This window comes from Drosophila subpulchrella, chromosome 2R (genome assembly GCF_014743375.2).
Source record: "Drosophila subpulchrella strain 33 F10 #4 breed RU33 chromosome 2R, RU_Dsub_v1.1 Primary Assembly, whole genome shotgun sequence".
Classification (NCBI taxonomy): Eukaryota; Metazoa; Arthropoda; class Insecta; order Diptera; family Drosophilidae; genus Drosophila; species Drosophila subpulchrella.
The window spans coordinates 3298861-3319535 of NC_050611.1; the positions used below are offsets into that span (position 1 = coordinate 3298861).

General features: G+C 41.0%; 3 protein-coding genes across 4 annotated transcripts; 1 reads left to right on the forward strand and 2 right to left on the reverse strand.

The window, feature by feature from the left end:
- Window positions 1-2172: 2172 nt before the first annotated feature.
- Window positions 2173-7008, reverse strand: LOC119551467. The gene is made up of 2 exons (XM_037860820.1): window positions 6875-7008; window positions 2173-3843 (listed from the first exon to the last, which is right to left on the reverse strand). The coding sequence occupies exons 1-2, from the start codon at window positions 6876-6878 to the stop codon at window positions 2450-2452; spliced, it is 1398 nt and encodes a 465-aa protein (XP_037716748.1). The 5' UTR covers window positions 6879-7008; the 3' UTR covers window positions 2173-2449.
- On the reverse strand, window positions 4895-7011 carry LOC119551468. 2 transcript variants are annotated; one of them, XM_037860821.1, is made up of 3 exons: window positions 6875-6996; window positions 6391-6423; window positions 4895-5846 (listed from the first exon to the last, which is right to left on the reverse strand). In XM_037860821.1, the coding sequence occupies exons 1-3, from the start codon at window positions 6876-6878 to the stop codon at window positions 4990-4992; spliced, it is 894 nt and encodes a 297-aa protein (XP_037716749.1). In that variant the 5' UTR covers window positions 6879-6996; the 3' UTR covers window positions 4895-4989. The 2 variants fall into 2 exon arrangements, with proteins under 2 accessions (XP_037716749.1, XP_037716750.1); XM_037860822.1 differs by lacking the exon at window positions 6391-6423 and having other exon boundaries at window positions 6875-7011.
- Window positions 7012-8350: 1339 nt separating this feature from the next.
- LOC119550130 lies at window positions 8351-10205 on the forward strand. Its single transcript, XM_037858626.1, has 4 exons — window positions 8351-8489; window positions 8778-9169; window positions 9603-9764; window positions 9832-10205. Exons 1-4 carry the CDS (start codon window positions 8369-8371, stop codon window positions 10129-10131), a joined length of 975 nt encoding a protein of 324 aa, XP_037714554.1. The 5' UTR covers window positions 8351-8368; the 3' UTR covers window positions 10132-10205.
- Window positions 10206-20675: the final 10470 nt, after the last annotated feature.

Sequence of the window (20675 nt, forward strand, 5' to 3'; positions counted from 1 at the left end):
TGTACTTTCAGAAAACAAATCATGACGTCGTCGGTTAAATTTACTCTTACCTGCTCTCTCATTTTCTCCCTTCTCTTTCGTCTCGTGTTGGCGTCGAAAAAAACCAGAATCGTTTTAAAGAAATCTTGTGTTGACCAATAACGGGTAGTTGTGGGAAATGCCTGTTTGGTCTAATCATAAACCGCATATGGGTTCAAGGAAGTTTCAAACCTATGTAGTTCTTGGCTGGAAATACAGCGTTTTTAACTCCGCTCATTAAACTACCTTTTATATTATACGTGATACAATTTTATTTTACCTTGCGCTTCCGTACCCGTAAATCGGTTAGTCAACATCTACTAATTGTAATTTAGCGGGTAAAGCGGAAGAAATCTGGGCTTTATGGTTTTGCATATAGGATTTGGACACATTCGACTATGTGAATAGTTCGTAAGTGTTTTTGGCTCAACCTAGTTGGTTTATTACGACCTAAAAGAGTCTTTACAAAGCTGACATAAAACGGCTCAAGAGTACCAAAAGTACCAACAGTAGTGCGGCGATAGTGGTTGATTCTAAATATATAATAATTGTTAACCTCTTCAAACATCTCGTAGATTTTATTAAAAATTTATAAAGTATCTTTTTATTCCCTTCACTCGTAGAATAAAGGGTATACTATATTCTTCGAAAAGTATGTAACAGCTAGACGGAAGCGTTTCCGACCCCATGAAGAATATATATTCTTGACTAATATATTTAAATGAGATTTTGTTATTATTCTTAATACTGAAATTACTGAAATAGGAACATTCATTAAAAAGCTATGACCAAATAATAATCAATGTTTTGCAATTCAATCGAGATTACACACCACTTGCATCAAATCAGTTTTCACTAATAAGAAAATTCTGACGATCCTATCTAAGTTGAAAATTTTCTTAAAAATAGAACGAACATTTATAAATTGAAACAAGGGAGAACGCTATAGTCGAGTACCTCGACTATCAGATACCCGTTACTCAGCTTAAGCGACCAAAGGGAAATGGAGATATGCAAGCAGCAAAGCGAGATTTAAATGCGCCACCTACCGGCGGAAGACAGATTTAAGCGTTGTGTGCGTTAGGGTAGGCGTGACAAATTCATTGTTCAATAGAATAAGTTAGCCGCGCACTTTGCTCTCTCTGAGCGCCGGCAGTGCTTTTCTCTTTGCCGCTAAGTTCGGCCGGCAACTATTTACATACACACACATACACGCGTAAAAACATTTCGCACTGTCTGGCTCTGACGTCATAGCTTTTTTTCTTGGGAGGTTTGTGGGCGTTAGAGTGGGCGTAGAAAAATTTTTTTTGGGTCAATCGATAGGTATGGACAAGACTAATACATTTCAGTTAAAATTTTCTATCTAACATCAAAACTGTAGGAGCCACAGTTTTGGGCGGTTTGTGGGCGTTAGAGTGGGCGTGGCACTCTACTGAAACAAACTTGCGCTGCGTAAGAAGCTCAGGAATCTGCTCGCCAAATCTCAATAGCCTAGCTCTCATAGTTTCCGAGATCTCAGCGTTCATCCGGACAGACGGACAGACGGACAGACGGACAGACGGACAGACGGACAGACGGACAGACGGACAGACGGACATGGCTAGATCGACTCGGCTAGTGATCCTGATCAAGAATATATATACTTTATGGGGTCGGAAACGCTTCCTTCTGCCTGTTACATACTTTCCGACGAATCTAGTATACCCTTTTACTCTACGAGTAACGGGTATAAATATTTGCAATATGCTTGAATCAAGTTGAATTGGCGTTATTAACAGTAGTGTATACCTATCAAAAAGTTGTTTATTAAACTCAGTTTAACTTTTCTCGTCTCACCATTTTGTTTTGATATTGAGAACATTGAACCCAAAATGTACTTACACAGTTTTTAAGACTGAATGTTCTCAATTCAAGAACCATGTTCTTAAATATATGCATGCAAACTTGTGCATGCAAATCTTAGAAATACTTGCATTATTAAGCTACTGTAAAGATAAAAGGTTTTCAAACCCAATATGAAACAGATGATAATATCTAAACGGCAGTTGTTTAATAAATAACATGTAAGTACAAAACGTAAACAATATCGTGAACAACTTAAACAGTGAATAACATATGTGTTTAGTGAAGTAACAAATGTAAAAAGTGCATAAGTGGGGTAATAGATAATAAATAGTTTTATTTACTTAATAACTTTATACAGGAAATTATTTGGTTCTGGCTAGGTTCTTTGGTAATTCCGAGGTAGCTGCACGTGGAAAGTTTTAAAACTTGGATATGTAGATAGCATTTTAAATTGATATTAAATGTAAATATTTAGTAGTTCAGCAGCTTTTAAAGTTAAGTATAATATAGTGTCATTTCGTTGCATGATTTCGTTGAGTTAAGCTGCTTTCGGATTTCATATTAAATACGATGATATAGGTTGTCGTCAATACACCAAGCGGATGGCCTGTTGTCTGTGAAAAATGTCACTCCTAACTAGGACTTCGTAGCTGCTCAGCCGGATCTCTTGACCTCCGAACGGGATTTGTAGGCATCGGTTGTAGGTTTCAATCACGCCGGGAGTGAGACTTCCGCAGTAATGACCCCGTCCAATGAAAAGCGGCTCTCCGCCAGGGGTCCTTCCGGCCACAACTGCTCCGGGTGGAACATTTCCGTCGTAGGACGGCACCCAATGGTATTTGTCCTTGCCCACCAACATCTGGTACGTGGGCTCAACGATCTCACGGCCTCCGTGGGCTATATAGGCACATCCACGGCTGGGAACCGCCTTGCCGGGAACATGGACACCTCGGTAATAGGCTCTGCACACCAACAACTGCTCCATGTTGCTGTCGTGACCTCCAACCACGGCATCTGGGGAGTAATAATATCCCGGTTCAGCTGATACCCAAACGTCATAGTTGTTGCCATAGCCATAGGCATCATATGCCGGAGCACCCGCACATTCAGCCGGAGTATACGAGGAGCATCCTGCTTCGTAGGGATTATAGGTGGAAGCTGGTGTATAAGATGGTCCTACGGGGACGGATACTGCCGTGACCTCTGCGGCCACATAGGAAGGTGCTGGCGCCACGGAAACCTCTGCGGGGGTGAAAGATGCAGGGGGAGGCGGCATCACCAGAACTCCTCCTGCAGGCGGTGTTGGAGTGGGACGAGGCATCACCATCACACCTCCAACCGGAGGCAGAGGATCCGGTGTGGGTGTGTAGGCCGGAGGCCTGTCAGTCAAGGGAAAAGGCATGGCACCCATATCAGGATAGGGATACGGCTTGGCAGCCAGAGGAGGAGCCATCGCCGGCGGAAAAGGTGGTGGCGGCGGGGTGAGCGGGCACTTTTCCGGCTCTTCTAGTGGCGGAGGAGGAGGCAGTTGCCAACCCGGAACCACTCGACGTTCCTCTACAAGAATCTCATAGGAATCAAGGCGACGTTCGGCTCCACGAAAGGCAATGAATAAAGCACGATGGACGGAGGAGATCTTGCCGATGATCAGATGACCCTCGTAATGCCCACGACCTATGTACACCGGTTGGTCCAGCGAAGTGCGACCGCAGAGGACCGCGTTCTCGGGGATCACATGGTCGTAGCACTTGATCCACACCAAGTTCTGGCCGCACAGCACCTCGAAGATGTCCTTGGGCAGGGCCTCGCCCCGCTGCGAAATGAACCCCAGCTGCTTGCTGGGCACCACCTTGCAGACCAACATGTCGCCCTCGTGCTCCGCCCTGCCCACGTAAATCATGGCGCCGTCCTCATCGTTGCCGCCCACCACCGCCTCCTCGGGAAGGGACGAGTAGGCCGAAGATTGCACCCACTTGTAGGCTGAAAAGTAAATGGATATAATTAGTAAGTGTACTAATGTATGTAAAATACTAAATCAAATGCAAATGCAAATCATTAAATTTAAGATTACACAAGTCCATTATATTCAGTAATATTAAAACAAATATTTTAATTAATTTTTAATTATAATAAAAGTTTTTAAGTAAATATACTACTTTTTGACGAAAGCATTAAAACAAACATTCTTCTTTTGGAAATAATTATGTACCAAAAATCAGGTAATAATTGAAAAATTGTTAATTGATAGCTTTTTTTAATAAATGTATGTGTAACCAATCTTCAACGAAACAACATCTTCAACAGCAAAATTGTATCATATGTAGATTGTACACACAGAAAAAAAATTTGTGTGTCAAAATTTTGTAACTTAAGGAATAATGGACTATAGATGGTCTCAAAGATGTATCTGCCATTTTGTAACAAATATAAAATGAACTGAATATCAACTGGTACAGTCTGATATTTGCTATTTTCTTAGAGTTAATAAGAAGATAGGGATATTGTAAGGAAGTGACATAAAATACAAACCGTCTTATCTTAGCTCAAAAATATTGTAAAATTCGATTGACGCAATCATTAATTAGGTAATTGATTAGGTATAAATTATAAATTTTGTAAAATTCGATTGATGCACTCATTATAATCAATCTTCTACGAATCAAAATATAAGCTGTAACAAACCTACATATGGACTGGACTAAACATGGCCTTAAAAATGTGTATTCCATACTAAGGCAAAAGTGTTACATAAACTAAATATTATTTGGTATAAGCTAAAACTGCCTTATTAGAGGTTATAATAAGATAGGGATATTATAAGGAAGTGACATAAATTATAAACCATCTTATCTTAGGTCATAAATTATGTAAAAGTCATATGATACAATCATTAATTAGGTAACTGATTAGGTGTAATACCAATCAATAAGTGTACTTGTAGATTTAGAGTGCACTCTCCACATAAATACATGGGTAATACTACCAGATAGGGGGATTTGTAAAGTTTTGAAGAACACAAAATGTAAACAGATTTCTTGGGTGTTGACAGTCGGTTTATTGGGTGGGATTACAGTTTGATCTGGGCTAAATGCTTATGGTATTTATAGGGATCCGTTCCGTTGGGGCTTATTGCCTGCAGAGGACCTCGTACGAGTTGATGCGGATCTCCCGGCCACCGTAGGGGATATAGAGGCACCGCTGGCTGGCTGAGATCAGACCGGGAGTCAGGCTTCCCTGGTAGTGACCTCGTCCGTAGTACAGGGGCTCTCCGTTGCGGGCGCGACCCGTGGAAACGGCGTTATGGGGAATATGGTGGCCGGCATGGGCCCAGACATATCCGCCGCCGGTGAGCACCTCGTAGCTGTGCTTCTGGAACTCGTAGCCGCCGAAGCAGACGTAGGCGGTTCCCTTGCTCGGCACCACCTTGGCGGGCAGCATTTCGCCCTCGTGCATCGCCCTTCCGGCGTAGATGGGTGTACGATCGGAGTCGTGTCCGGCGATCACTGCTCCCGGAGGCGTATAGCTGGGGGAGGCAGCCATCCACATGTCATGCTGCTGCTTGATGAGCACCTCGTAGGTGTTGATGCGCACCTCCTGACCGCCAAAGGGCACATACAGGCAACCGTGCGAGGGATGAACCTTGCCCACCGACAAGCTACCCGCATGATGTCCTCGTCCCACGTAGAGGGGCTCTCCTGTGCGGGTCGTGCCACTCCTCACCGCATTCGGGGGCACTCCGCCACTGGCACTGGGCACCCAGGCGAATCCGTGGCCCACCAGCACCTCGTAGTGGGTCTTCTGGTGCTCCGCACCGCCGTAGGCCACGTAGGCGCAGCCCTTGCTCGGAACGACCTTGGCCGGAAGGTTCTCGCCCTCGTGAAAGGATCGACCCACATAGATGGGCGTGCGGTCCGAGTCGTGGCCACCGATCACCGCGTAGGGGGGCAGGGGGGAGTGGGGAGACGAGTGCACCCAGGTGTTTTCTGCAAGGAGAGAGGCGGTAAGGCGATAAGCTTGGCACCACGCGATAAGATAACCTATCATTACACAGAGAGAAAACTGCGAGTATAGCTGGGAAAGGCTTTCATTATTCATAACTCATTTAGATACTTGTCAAACAAGTAGTTTACATTTTTTAAATGTATCTGTTATTAACTAGTTGGGATACTAATTTTTCTGGTTAGTTTGCTTTATATGCACTAGTTGTTCTTATTTATCTGTTTGTCAAGTTCGACTAAAAGTATGCAAGAAGACTTTACTTAAGTCCGTATCAAAAGCTAAACACTTAACGTCATTTTAAAATCATTGTATAATTAAAGTAGGATAAAAAGTACATATATGAGATTGAATTACCAGATAAGACTGGAATGATTCATTGTAATTCATACTCTGCTAGCTTTTTCTCTGTGTAGATATATGGCTTGCTGCTCGATTTTTTGATTTGGGTGGTCTGGGGCGGGGATCAAGTGGGATTTGGGGTTCACAGAGGCGTAGGGTTTCACCCTGGGCTCACTGCACTCGTCCTACCAACGGTCAAAATTCCTCCTGGCTGCACGGCGCCTGGAAGAGTGCAAAGAAAGGCGGAGAACCATAAAAGTCACTCAATGCTCTTTGCATGGGGGGGGGGGGGGGGTTCGGTGTCTAGTGCACTGAGAAAAAATAACAAGGCCACCACAATTGGTCACAAATTGTGTATTTTTTCGCCCGTAAATAGGGTTTTTTTGCACACACCAGTACAAAGAAATGAAAAATAATCTTATCATATTTGTGATGATGTGCATTTAGAAAGTTTTTAAAATTTCTGGAAGAATTTTTAGATATTTTAAAGTAATAATTTCGTTTTCATTTGGTTTAGAACCTTTTATAAACACACTTTTTTCAAAATATCTACATGCTTCACCACCACGTACGACTGATTCAATTTGGCCTCGGACTATCTTTATTTTTGCAGGTGAATATTGCAATTTGTGAGATTCTTTTTCGCATTTCAGCGCTTACTCATTCGACTTACCCATTGTGTGTAATTTAATGATAAGGGGTTATTCCACCTGGGAAATTGTATCTGATATATATTCGCTTTCTTTTCCTCCACGAAGCGTCTGCACAGACTGAGGTTGGTCTTTTCACTAAAACGTTGGATCGCAGTAGCCTGGCGTTTAAAAACAGACCTAGGCCGATTTGTCACTGCCTCTTATCGGCGAGCTTTTATCTATCAATTCGTATTTGTATTGAAAAACAAGTGCAATTGATATGCGGTCTATGATATCTCTGTTATTTACTTCCAGTCACGAAAGCTCTATTTCCAGAAAAGCATTCCCTTTATCGGTCGAGAATGAATCATAGCCCCAAACAGGCGGTTCTTTTTGAGGCAAGGAAAACGACACATGTGGACATTGTTACTGTTTATATTGATGTTGGCTCTTAACAGGTGGAACCCCAATTTAATGAACCCATATACAATATGACGCCTGCCAGAAGCGCCGAAAAATCCCCCCGGTGAAATGTCGATAAGGGGCACCAAAAAAATCAACACCTAATGATTTTAGGAAAATACTTACTGATCGAAGGACTCTATTAAGGGATCGTAGAAATTTTATTTGTTATATTGTACAATACTAATTAAAGTTTTAAAGGTTTTCTTAAAAAATTGCATTAAAATTAATAGGACTTATATAGGTAATTCACCATCCATCTTAAGACTGTATATGCTTTTGAATTGTAAGCCTTGTTTTTGATTTTTCTGTGTAGATATATACTTTTCCAATTATTATTTTCTTTGTATATAAGGGCAATAACCTCTTTGTAATACTCATGAAACGGATTGCTTATAATTAAAATTCTTTTTTTAAAATATCATTTCCAACTATATATAAATCTGAGTCAATATGGCGCTGAAGATTGTAATACGGGCAAAGTTCTTTAGTAATTGACTCATTTCGTAAGGAAATGGAGTGTCTTTTTTAGCAACAGATGCACATAAAACTAAAAGTCAGCTGATTTCTGACTACTAAAACCAATATCGATTCATAATCCAAATAACTACCGACATAGTTGGACTTATTTTTGTTCTAGAAGTAAATTCCTTCACTTTGAAGTTGATCCATGGACAGCAACATACGTGTACATATACTTTTTTACGAACTTATTGATCAAGTTTATTTTTGACTGCCGGCGATAAGATTCGTAGGCAACTGCCTATAGATAAAACCAGCAAGGTGTACACAAAGCACAAATATAGGTATAAGATCGATTGAGTAATTGTCGTTGCCCTTCCTGTTAAACACGAAATTTAAATTGTTTTGGCCAGGCTAAATCAACCAAACGCCGGTCTGACACACCTGCCAGTTGGTCGCAATGACGAACCCCTTCTTAAAATGTGAGGATCCCTTTGTGAAACCCACATACATGTACTCATAGTCCAAGCCAGTGTGACTAAGATATCTTATCAAAGTCGGTTAACACTGTCGACTGATAAGAAGGCACAACAGCTTTTAAAGCGCAACCGATGAGGAGCTGGAGAACAGTCGTTAAAGTCAACCCGAACAGAGCGGAGCCACCCAGTTTATATCACTACGTTCCAGACCTAAATCAACCAAGAAACACACACACAAAAAACAACATGGGAGGTGAGAAACTAAGTGAAAAATAGTTAGTGACTAAGGTTATTCCTGCGAAAACTCAGTGCCATAACTAGCAAAGTGTTATAGCGGCCAAGGTGTCATCGATACTCCGCTCACCTGACAACCGAAATCCCTTAGAGCTTTGGAAGCTTTCCATAGATCCGGCGGTATCACCCCCGGCTAGATAACGAAATAGACAGAGTGGGTCTGATTATTGGGGTACAGTTGGGCCTCCTAGTTGAGCTAACTTGTTGTCAAATCTAACCTTGTTCCAAATATTCCACTTGCTTGCAGACTACACCTGGATTAGCACCAACGTTTACGGAGCCCTGCCACCTGGCGCCATCCTTGCTGGCCACGATTCCGACCAGGATCCCATCTATGTGGGTCGCGCCTACCACAATGGCGAGATGCTGCCGGCGAAGGTGGTGCCCGGCAAGCAGCAGGCATACGTTCCCTGGGGCGGCGAGGAGATCAGCAAGCACGACTTCGAGGTCCTCGTCGGCGACCACTACTCCTGGATCCCGGCCAGCGGTGGCTTCGTCCCGCCCCACGCCATCCGTGTGGGCCAGACCGGCGAGGGTGAGCCCCTGTACGTGGGTCGTGGCTACTTCCAGGGCAGCCTCACGCCCGGCAAGGTGCATCCCTCGCACCAGTGCCTGTACATCCCCTACGGCGGAAAGGAGGTAGGTTCAACCCTTAGTTTAATCAGCGGTCGTCAGCAGAAGCAGCGCAAGCGGCCCGCGGGACAGAAAATGGCTCTGCTGACGCTCTGCCACCGCTCTGCATATACATACTGTACTGGCACTCATACTTCTACAAATTTGAGCATTTCATTGTATGCTCTGCTTCTGTTGGCGACCACTGCTTTGAATTTTAAACCTATTTCTTGTTACTAAAAATATCACAGGACAAACAAGTTAGACCATTTAGTTGCGATTTAATACATCATTGCTTTTCTACTACTTCAGACTTCTTCATATTTCTTTATTGCCTTGATTTGATGAGCAATATTATTCTCTTTTATCCTTATGATAATAAATAAACATTTATATTTTCATAATTATGAATACTTTACCTTACGATCCCCAAAATCTAACGATTCCTTTCTAATTTCAGCACCGCCTTGAGGCCTATGAAGTGCTGGTCCAGCCGGAAACTTGGGTGGCCTCTTCCGGACGCGGCATTGTGCCCGGAACAGTGATTGGCGGTCACGACTCTGATGGTGATCAGATCTATGTGGGTCGCGCCTTCCACGAAGGCGATTTGCTGCCAGCCAAGGTAAGTGGCTTAAATGCCAAGGCTTAAGGTCCTGTAAAATACATAAATATCCTCTTTTATCCACCAGGTGATTCCCAGCAAGGGCTGCGCCTATGTTCCCTATGGAGGCGGTGAGGTGGTGAAGTACGACTACGAACTGCTGGCCGGCTACGGATACGGTTGGGTGCACGACAGCCACGGCAATGTGCCCGGCAACGCCGTGCTCTGCGGTCGCACTTCCGACGGAGAGCCCCTCTTCATCGGCCGCGCCCACCACCACGGAAGCCTGACCCCCGGAAAGATCCACCAGTCGCACCACTGCCTCTACATCCCCTTCGGCGGCGAGGAGGTCCGCCTAGACCACTACGAGGTCCTGGTCAAGGGCTAGACTGCCCCCGCTTCGTAGTCCCCCCTACTAATTTATAGCTCATCTTGTTTCATTAAAAATTTCTTCCCACTGAACCTCTATGTCGGCATTTTTCAAGGGAAAAGGTCATTATGTTTATTATATAAATAATAAAGATTTACTCCTGGTCATGGAATTTTTAAATGCTGCTCAGTCCTAACTTAAAACTAAATAGATAGTTTTATAGATCTATCTGGAAGATAGGTATTGATAAACAAAGTCTTAAAAAATGGGGGGCTAGACAGACTTTAGAGTAGGTTTGGCTCATTCGGATAACAAACTTGCTCTGGAACTGAAGCTAAGAAATCCTAATCTGAAATCAGCTCTTATATAGATCGACTCGGCAAGTCATGAATATACAGACTCTACGAGTAACGGGTATAACTATTCTCTGTCTGCTTATAAAGACGTTTTAATACCCAGCTTAAGCTTGAGCAAGCAACAGTATTTAGGTCAACATAATTTTGTTAAATACTTGAAAAAAAGATACAGATAGATACAGAAATTATTGCGTAACATCTTCATAGCCAATATCTTCAAAATAAATACTTCGGTAGTTTTTTACCAACCAGTAATTCTTCCCGGTAATTCGATGGCAGCCAACAATAAGGACATCATGTTGTCTTTACCTGCATTAAGCTGAATGATATCTATGAAAGGATTGGTGATAGCTATCGGTGGTCACGTATATGGGTACATCGAAAGCCACAGCCTCGGCTAGTTTCATCTCGTTGCCAAAAGGTATTTTCAAAAATCCACAGGTAGTGAAGCTCATTGTAACACTTGTCCCGGATAGGAATTCCTTATTATAGGAATAAGATTTCCCGGTGGCAAGACCAACATTTTAGTTTATGCTTCGGAATTAACTAACAAAGCAGTCTTTAAGTTTTTGTGGGACGGTATTAGTGGGTATTAACTTTCCGGTCTGCACGGCGGCAATGCTGACCATCCAGGGCTCCTGTCCTTGCGAATGCCCAGCAGCTGCTGCAGCTTCGAATAAAGCTCTAATGAATGAGGGGTGACTGCGCCCCTTAACCTACGGTCTACCCGTTTGAAAAGTTTCGCGTGATTAGGCGAGATAAAGGTCGAGCAACTGGAACAAAACTATTACATATGTAATTGGTAGGGAATATACAAATATAAATTAATATATCAAGGCTTAACAGCTAATTTAACAGCTAACTGGTTTCTGCTAGCCAAAGGTGTCCTTTCTGGACCTTATTCTTCTGGAATATATTATTGCTCCTTGGTCTTATCCGCGCAGATCTTACAATGTTTTAGCATGTAAGCATCCCAATATTAAATAGAAACTTTGCCTTAAACAAACGCCACAGGCTTAGAAATATTGAAAATCAAGGTTTGCTTTAATTTGTGAATTAGTTTTTTCAATTTATCCTGCGTTGAATATCTCAAACATGCGCCTTCCTTTGTTAAAGAAGTTTTAATATCAAACAAAGTATTGGTGAACTTAAAAAAACGTATATATTTAAGATATTTTAAAGTGTTACTTTCCGCAAAATATAAAACAATTTAAGTCATTAAATAAGGATGTAGATAGAGATGCTACTATACATACGAAACCCAATTTATGACAAATAGGAAGTTCGCGTCAGTCAAAGTTCATTCACCCACTCCACAAACTAAATCACACCGGTCTACTCCCTGTCAGTAATTGTTATTCTTATTGCAAAACTTATCATACATTTAAATTACGCGAGTACAAAAACAACATGAAATAATGATAATAAAGAAATATTAAATTAAAAATTAATATTAACGGTAATGTACAATACTCTGGGGCACCAAGTGGGGAATTAAAAGTTACATTAGGATTTTACGCAAAATAAAAAACGATTGGGGTATCAATTGGCAAGCCAGCACCCTGTGGTTTAGCCGGAATCTTTATATTACATTTCTCTTAAATTAACTAACGCCGGCCAATTCTATCGAAACTGCTACTAACTAGTTTTACTTAATAAATTTGTAACATCCAGATGGAACTGAGGCAGTTTTTCTCGACCAAAAACAAGATTTAAACGCTTGCTTCCGTTAACACCCTGAGTTATGCTTCACTTTGTAGAGCTTTTTCTGAGCTTTCCGATAATTCTCTACATGGGGTGTAGATGCCATGTAAAGATATACCCCGAGGGCCGAATATGTATCTGTTCGTTGTTTCCATGCTGCACACTGTCGCTCTCTCGCTCTCGCACATTCTTTCCCTCTTACTCGCGTTCGACTTCGGTGCTTGACTGCCATAGGTCGGAAAAGAGCAGCTCATTTTATTGGTAGCTGGAAAGCAGGCCCCTCCTCATTCGTGCAACACAATTGGCCTGGCCTTCTGTGGCGTGGCAAGTTCTTCGGCTTGGTGGACGTGGCCAACTGAATGTGGCAGGTTACCAAGACGAGGCGGTATCTATTTTATCAAATTTATTACATTGCATTACATCATACATTATGTGATTGTTTTTGACAATATTAGGAAGGAAAATAACTTAAAACACATTTTTATTGTTATTCATTTAATGAAACCTTTTACAAAATGTTGGCGATGCAAACTGGTTTTTTCAGGCCGCTTACCTGGGCTATGAAAATGCCGTCGCTTTTACCGCTTCCATTTAAACAGGTTATAACTAAGTGGAAAACACTTTAAGACGAGGTTGTATAAGCAATTTAAACTTTAAAAACTTGTAAGCTGGCTGTAGCACACTTTCAAAAAACAAGTCAAAGTTCTGGGAAGAATTGGAGTGAACTGTTTAATATACCCGACCGATCCAAGATCCAGATCCAAACCATTTTTGTCATTAAGAATACAAGTCGAATCATATTAATTACAATTAATAGTATAAAAATGTTATATTCTTGCTTTAATTCTGCACACAATAATACTTTCTTGATTAATTTGACTAATGCAAATAGTTATGTGAATATGAAAAACAAAACTTTAACGTTTAAAGTAGTTCTGTATGTACTTGTTTCACTTTGCTTACCATTTAATAGTTAAACTACTATTAACTCAGGAATAAACAGTAAACTAACTATGACAACCTAAATTACCCTAACTTAACTACCATTTAATAGTTAAACTACTATTAACTCAGGAATAAACAGTAAACTATCTATGACAACCTGAATTACCCTAACGTTACCCTTACTAATATTAACTCAGTCACGTTTAGGATATGTGCATATTTTGGTATTGCTATAGTATACAGTAACATAAATTAACTATGTCAAATAGTTACCCTAAAGTATAGTTCCCTGACAAAAGTATGACACAACGTCTTTTCAAATTGTCTGCGTTGTGTTCTTTATAATTCTCAACTGGGTATAGCACTCCGTTCACCAAGACTACCAATTCAAACACTGAAAAGTTAAGAGTTTGCTTGAAACATTTATTCTTAAATCCTTTAACATACTTCCACACTAGCTGGAAGTCAAGTGCAAGTCACACCTTAAAGAGGTGTAGAAAATCAAAAATTATTCCTTTATTTCACTTATAAATAACTAAGCTATATTGACTTATATTATAATTTTATCAGTTATAAAAAAACTATAAAACGTAGTTTGCTTACTTTATTTTATGGTTTTGATAATCATACACATTGTTATTTAACTACAATCCATATGTTGGGCCCATTCTACTCATACTTTAGTGTATTACGTAAGAGTTACTTTTAACATTTAACTGTTATATTGGTAAATTTGACCAATTAGGCTTTTGTGTGCATGGGTTAACTAAGAAAGACTTGACCAATATACAGTAAGGACTTAGTGAATAGAAATGAAAAGCAAAATTCAAATAATCGTAAAATCCGATCTAAAAGATAAGATTAAATAATCCAATTTAATAATTTTACCTGGCTATGGATTTTAGCCCTTCTTGTTCAACTCGTTTAATTTGAATATCAGACACGACACCCCAAAATCTACGCACCAGCTTTTCCATTCCCTGTCAATTTCAGACTTCGCAGCGACAGAGTCATAATTTTAAAGCCATATATGGAGTTTGGGATGCACGAAGACCCACCCTCGTCACATACCCCTCGGCCAATATAAATTCTTGTAATTTAATTTTGCTATTGCAAAGGAAGCACACTCACATACTCGTAATCCTGCCATCCAAGTGAAGTCCCAGTGAAGAGATATTAAAAGGCAACTCCGATGCTATCGGAGACCCCATTGAAGCCAGCTTCCTTTACTTTTTGCTGCTTTTTTGCCGCCAACCCTCGGAATAACTGTGAAAATGCTCGGAATTCCGGGGCCCAAGCAACAATAACAACGGGGACGGGACGACTATCAGTTTCTGCAGACGAGAGGAATGACAAAATTTCGCCGCTGGGCTGTCACTGTATCTGAACCTCTACTATATCCATACATACATACCTCCATAAACGTATCCGTATCTCGGTATCTGTATCTATTTGCCGGGCACAGCGGTTAGCTGGCAACGAATGAAGCCGTTCTGGAGATGGGGTCTACCAATATGTACGATTTTCATATGCCCACAAGTATATAGGGGAAAAAGTCCTATGTACAACAAAAGGCGATACAATTAGTTGAAAAGCCCAAGTGCGATTCGATGTCGGTCTATCTCTGTGCTGAGCGAAAGGGAGGGTTTTCAGCTCTGCCGACGTCGACGGTACTAGGACGTAGTCTTCTGGGTCTTTTTTGTGTCGTCCAGGGAGGGGGTGAGGGGTCTTCATCCTGCTTTGTTAACGAACGACAGCGCAAAGCGAAAAACTGAAAAATGTACATAAAATGGAAATGAGAGGCTTTTGTTAAACGCTCGGTGATGGGCGTTTCGGTATATAAATCGACACCGAAACCGAAAACCTTTCTCGAATTTAAAACCCCGGCACTCGACGCCTACGTCGATCTGGGCAGCGACGCCAGCGCAGGCAGCGCATGAAGCTGTACACACGAACAAATTGCGACGTTCCCTCAAGACCTATTCGAAATTTTGCTGAGTCTAAGGGGTCCCAACCCAAAAGATTATAAAACCATTTTCTTTTAAGTAAGAAATCTTTAAAAAAGCTTAAGGAAGAGTTCTGATTGATATATATATAATTCTGGATAGGTTTAAAATCTGGATCCATTAAAACCATATGATTTTTGGCCCAAAACCAACGATAATATACATAAATTAATTATTTTTTGGCTCTGTAGTTCCTTACCTTTAGACACAAAATATGATATATGTCAGGCCACCAAATAATTATATTTTTCACAGTGTAGCTAGCTTTCCAGACAATCTTTGACGTAATATCAAAATACTTTAAAAAATAGTGTCATATGATCCAGGCTTTACTAATTTCGTAAAAGTATTCTTAAATATTGGCTTTGGATTATCTGGTACCATTATGATATGACATTAAGTTATCCAATTTCTACAAGTGTAGCCGCAGAGTGAAGATTTCGACTGCGCTTCTTCTAATTAGTTTTCGGAGTCTAAAAATAAGTTTTGTGGAACTACGGGGCAGCGGGTGCGAATGGGGGTTAGAGTGATATAGTACATATTTCTCATCTGCTGCGTGATAATTCAATTAGGAATGTGTGAATCAGCAGCAACAACAAACAGCGCTGCAGCAGCGTTGCAGCGGAAGCGCAGGCGAAAGAGGGAAAGGCAAAAGAGAAAGGGTGGGAGAGAGGGAGAGAGTGTCTTTGCTCAATAGAAAGGCCGGAGCAAAAAGGAATATGCGGAGAGAGAGAGAAAGAGGGGGGGCAGAGGAAAGGAAAACCATCCATGTCCATGTCCATTCCATGTTGCATGCAACCCTGTTCGTTATTTTTTTTTTGTCCAACGTGGATGTGGCAGGAACAGAAAGTTGTTGTTGCCTTTGCTGCTGCTGCCTTTGCCACGGCAACAATTTATGTGCATGTATTTGTGCTGGTACATAAAAATAGCGGTCGAGGCAGCCACGACGCCGGCAGAGCGAAAGCAGCGGCACAGCAGAAGCAGAAGCAGAAGCAGAGGCGGAGAGGCAGACGCAAATACTCTGCGGAGAGGGGGTGGGGTGCTGCAGAGTGGAACGCAGAGAGTCAGAGGAGAGTGAGGAGGAGGGAGAGGGGGTCGAGGGCTCTATGTGCGCAGCTTGTGCGCCTCGAAAATACATATTTCAGCATGAAGCATGGGCATGGGACATTAAGTGCTGGCAGTGGCGCAGGGCAGAGGGGTTCCATTAAGAGGGTTTGGTCTAGAACCTTCTGAGAGACCATAGAATAGAATAACGCTAACTGGATGTTATAAATTTATTTGAATCACTAAATAAATTAATTTAAAAAAAATCATTTTTTAACCATACTACAAAATAAACGTACCAACTATTTTCTTTTTTTTTGTCTTTGAGTTCAATTTTTTTTGTTTTATATTTTTTTTCAATGCCTAATCTACTTAATAATAAGTTTTTTCAAATTTGATATCCCCAAAAAGTAAACTTTTTTTAAAAATTACGTTTCATATCACTTCATAACTTAAAGTAAGAGTTCAATCCCTATACCTTATTTTGAAAGTGATATTTTACCACGAACGTTATGTTCCCCACGCCGCCCTCTTAACCTCGAAACCCCCTGATACCCCGCCCCTGGTCAAGTATCTTGTATCTTGCAGTTTGCTGTGCATACACAGGCACATGCGACTTTGTATGTACAAAATGCCATGTACAGCATTCGGTGTAGGTATGTATGTGCATATGTGGCTGCATGTACGCTTGTAAGTATGTGCTCAAGAGTGCGATAGTGTCGAGGACGTTAACGTTGAAAGGCAGCAACAACAAGAGCAACCAAGAGTTCGGCAACGGTCGCATTACCAATTTAAATTCCCATCCAATGTCCGCACGTAACGTAACGAAATCGGCGGCTGAAAGAGTATTTAATGAGCGTTGCCAGCCCAACGCGATATATTCGTGGGTCTTTGTTGCTGCCCTCAGATATATATGTATCTGTATCTGTACATGGGCTTAGAAGTCTGTGTGCGCTATCAAATTAGGTTCATTTGCTGCCTTTGGCAGTACCGCTGCCGCTTCTTTCTTCTTTCCTTTCCGTGCCACACGCTTTATACACTTTCTGCCGCTCCAGTGGCCAAAAGCACCCTTCTTGCAGCTCCTTGGATCCGGATTCCCGCTCCCCGCCTTGTTGTTCTTGGACGTCAAGTGGGCGGGCGAGCATGTACATATATTGTACATATGTATCTTTGTGTGCGCTGCGAGCGTGCTTATCGCCTATGTAAACCGCACGGCTCACTGGCTGCGCGTTGCTTTCGTTACTGCCTTCGTCACTGCGGTTTCAGGCTTTTTTGTACATACCAAGTACATAGAAAGGCATCGCCTGAGTGGTTCACATAGTCGCCGCAGAACCCCGCCAACCCCTCACCCCTCGCAAAAACAGCCCTTCAAAACGCTGCGGCATGCTGATAATTCAATAAGCAGGGCCCACAAAAAAAAAAGTTCGAGCCCAGGTTGATGAGTCGCTCCTGCGTAAATACAGTCCTACTTCCATGGATGGCATCAAAATCTGAACCTTTTTAGTTTTTATGCAAAAAAAATACTTTTTTTAAGATTTTAACAAGGGTGACCGTTTTTGTTTGTATGAAATTAAAAAAAATCCTTACAGTAAGTGGCAAAACGTGTCATTTTAAACCTTCTTTTGTTAAAAGAAATATAAAAAAAATCCAAAAAAATTGATGGAGAGTAAACTTTTTAATTGGTTTCTTGATTGTTTTTTGAGTTTTGAGTTTTTATTGTTTTTGAGTTTTAATTGTTTATAACTCAGTATTTTATATACGTTGACCTATAGAAGTTGTAGTAAATAATTTAAAGAAATACAATGTATTGGCTTGCAACAAATACATGGTTTCCGTTCTGTATTAAAATATTTTTTTATATTTTTTTTGAAAAGTTATATTTTGAATAAATCATATACATATATAAAAGTGTCTTAAAATACCTAATTTCTGACTCAAGTTTTTGAAAATGTTGATTATTTTAAGTTTAAGAACTGCCCAGCTTTAAGAATTGTGGAGCTAACTTCACTATACTTTTTTTGCAAATTACAGAACATTTGACCTGGTAAAGTTCGGGTTATAGAGGCTGTAAGGTACATAAAACCGCAAGAAAAAGCACAAGTACTTTGTGTACTTTGCCATATTCCTTGCGCTTGTGTGAACTCTCGACCAAACACTCGACATCATTATGGCTAAGGGAACGGGAAAAAACTCACTCATTCAGTCGGCTGAGCAGCGTGCAAATAGCAATGTCATGCAGCTGTCTCAGCATCAGCTTTTTGCACCACACCACACCGCACCACTCGACAAGCCACCCAGCACCCACCCAGCACCCCCCGAGCCACTGAGAGCGCCACCCAGGCGACGGTGGCAACTTCATTTGCAATGCAAACAGAAAAACCTCTCGGCGAGTGGAGCTTCGCTTCAGTTGTGTAATCAACTAATTACAACAGCCACCAAAGCTGGCGCCATTAGGCAACACCCAACACCCCATCACCCCAACCACCCATCACCCCACTCATTTGTCTTGCCAAAGTGACTTTTAAACATTTGCAAGCATTTTGCCAGCGAAAATGAAAGCTAAATCTCCGCCAGTTTGAGACAATTGAGCAGCCCTGCCCCACTCAAATCAATCAATTCTCCGCAGTCTTCAGATCCACTCAATGGTAAGCCCCCGTCCAAGAATAATACTTATTGCTCCCGCAGTTCCCCGAAACGAAACACTGCGAGAAAGTATTTCTGAAAAGCTATCAAACTCAAAAGAAAAAGTTACCAATGGTCAAAAGTTAACCAATCCATGTTTATTTTAAAATGCATGCAGGATTCAATCTAATGTTTTGAATAAATGAAGAACTTTTGATTTCCTACACTAGGATTTCAAAACATATAAGGTATTTCGAAATATTTTCTTAAAAATTTATTGCTAATATTACGAAGAACTTAATAATAACCATACAAAATACTTACAAGTCATGGTACATTTTATTAGGACTGTCTTTGCTTTGATCTTCTCAAATCATTTAGGATCACCTGGAGAACTTTTTAGTATGAACTAAAAAATCGTAACCTTATGATGTTATGTTACCATCTAAATTCTTTTAAAGAAAGTCTCAAGCTATGGTTCTGAAATCTAAAATTAAGTTAACATAAAAGGGGTTCAACATTATAAAAAGTTATAAAATGGAGGGAACACCTTTAATTCGATGCCACAGTTTAGGTCACCCTTATTCCCACAGTGCACTCTCGCAGTTATTATTCCTGTTTCCGGTTCAGGATTTTCGTTGATTTCGCCTTGTCTTGAGTCCACCGAAGAACCCGGCGTCTCCTTGACGCAACGCTCCTTCTGCCCTCCACCGCTGGTAAATTGATACTTTTTTTTCGGTCTTTGGGATTCGCATTTTTTGTCAGGCACGCAAAAAATAAGGCATCAGGGCGCGGTACAACTTGAGACTCGGGCTGCGGACTACGGGACCCTCCATATTCATAATGGAACACTAATTGGATCTTAATTCTGGCATTTTATTTGATTACACGACCGAATTATGAACTGATGAATTGAATTAGCAAGTGACGGCAAACAGATCGAGAAAAGTGTTACCGACATTGACACTTACTAAATAAATTTGCGAAATTATGCAATTTGAATGAAAAACGGGGGATGTTTGGATTATCATCTGGGTAACTGATATCTTTTTCTTTAATAAGCAGGAAGCGGCCAACCGTCGGGTAAATTAATATCAATCTAAACTAACGATTGTCTCATTTTTCTAGTTTTCTCGGCGCAGTTGCTTTGATCAGATGCATATTCTGCGCCAGTACCGCTGGGCAACTGTTTGTGATTAATGGATTCATATGGAATTACACGGGACAACCTGTACTGAACAGTTTGCCTCCGTTTTCCTTATAGCACACATGGAAACGAGCCGAGGGGAAAAGTTGCCCAGAACTGCCTTTAATTGATTTGGAACAAAAGTTTCGGCTTGGAAAAAGTTTAGCCCTCCTACTCCAAAAACTCAGCACGTCCTGTGTCCAATGGCAATTCGTTTTCGGTGCCCTTAAACAGCAATTTATGTGCTTACCATTTGTTACATAATGGCGATAAATTAGACCAACGACAACGACAAGTTCAAGTGCTCACCAGATGAAATTTAATTAGCAATCACACGGCTGTCCGTCGACTCTACAAGTGACTGATGGATGATCGATGTGCCACTTGACTTGTTGATTGAGTTCCCAAAGTCTAGATTCATAGTAGAGCAAAAGCATTATCTTAGGCCTACTGAATTAATTAGGTATATAAGTGGTCAACAACGAAATTACCATTAAACCTTATAAGTATTTAAATTAAAAGGCTAACTACGTTTTCAATCACAAAGTGATGCTAATAATAGGTTTACGATCTTGATTGTAAATGTTCCATATTTCACATGGATTTATAAATGTTGTTTTTAAAATATTCGCATTTGTAAGTCTGTTCTAAAACAAACTATAATTAAAAAACAAAGTAACCATTAAGGTTAATAACACT

Bases quoted from the DNA above. Each gene is read 5' to 3' on its own strand.
- LOC119550130 (XM_037858626.1), top strand. From the start codon at position 8,369: ATGAGGAGCTGGAGAACAGTCGTTAAAGTCAACCCGAACAGAGCGGAG. The intron at 8,490-8,777 runs GTGAGAAACTAA...ACTTGCTTGCAG, and splicing joins CACAAAAAACAACATGGGAG to ACTACACCTGGATTAGCACC. The intron at 9,765-9,831 runs GTAAGTGGCTTA...TTTATCCACCAG, and splicing joins GCGATTTGCTGCCAGCCAAG to GTGATTCCCAGCAAGGGCTG.
- LOC119551468 (XM_037860821.1), bottom strand. The intron at 5,847-6,390 runs GTAGGACGAGTG...CTCTCCTTGCAG, and splicing joins AGGAGGAATTTTGACCGTTG to AAAACACCTGGGTGCACTCG.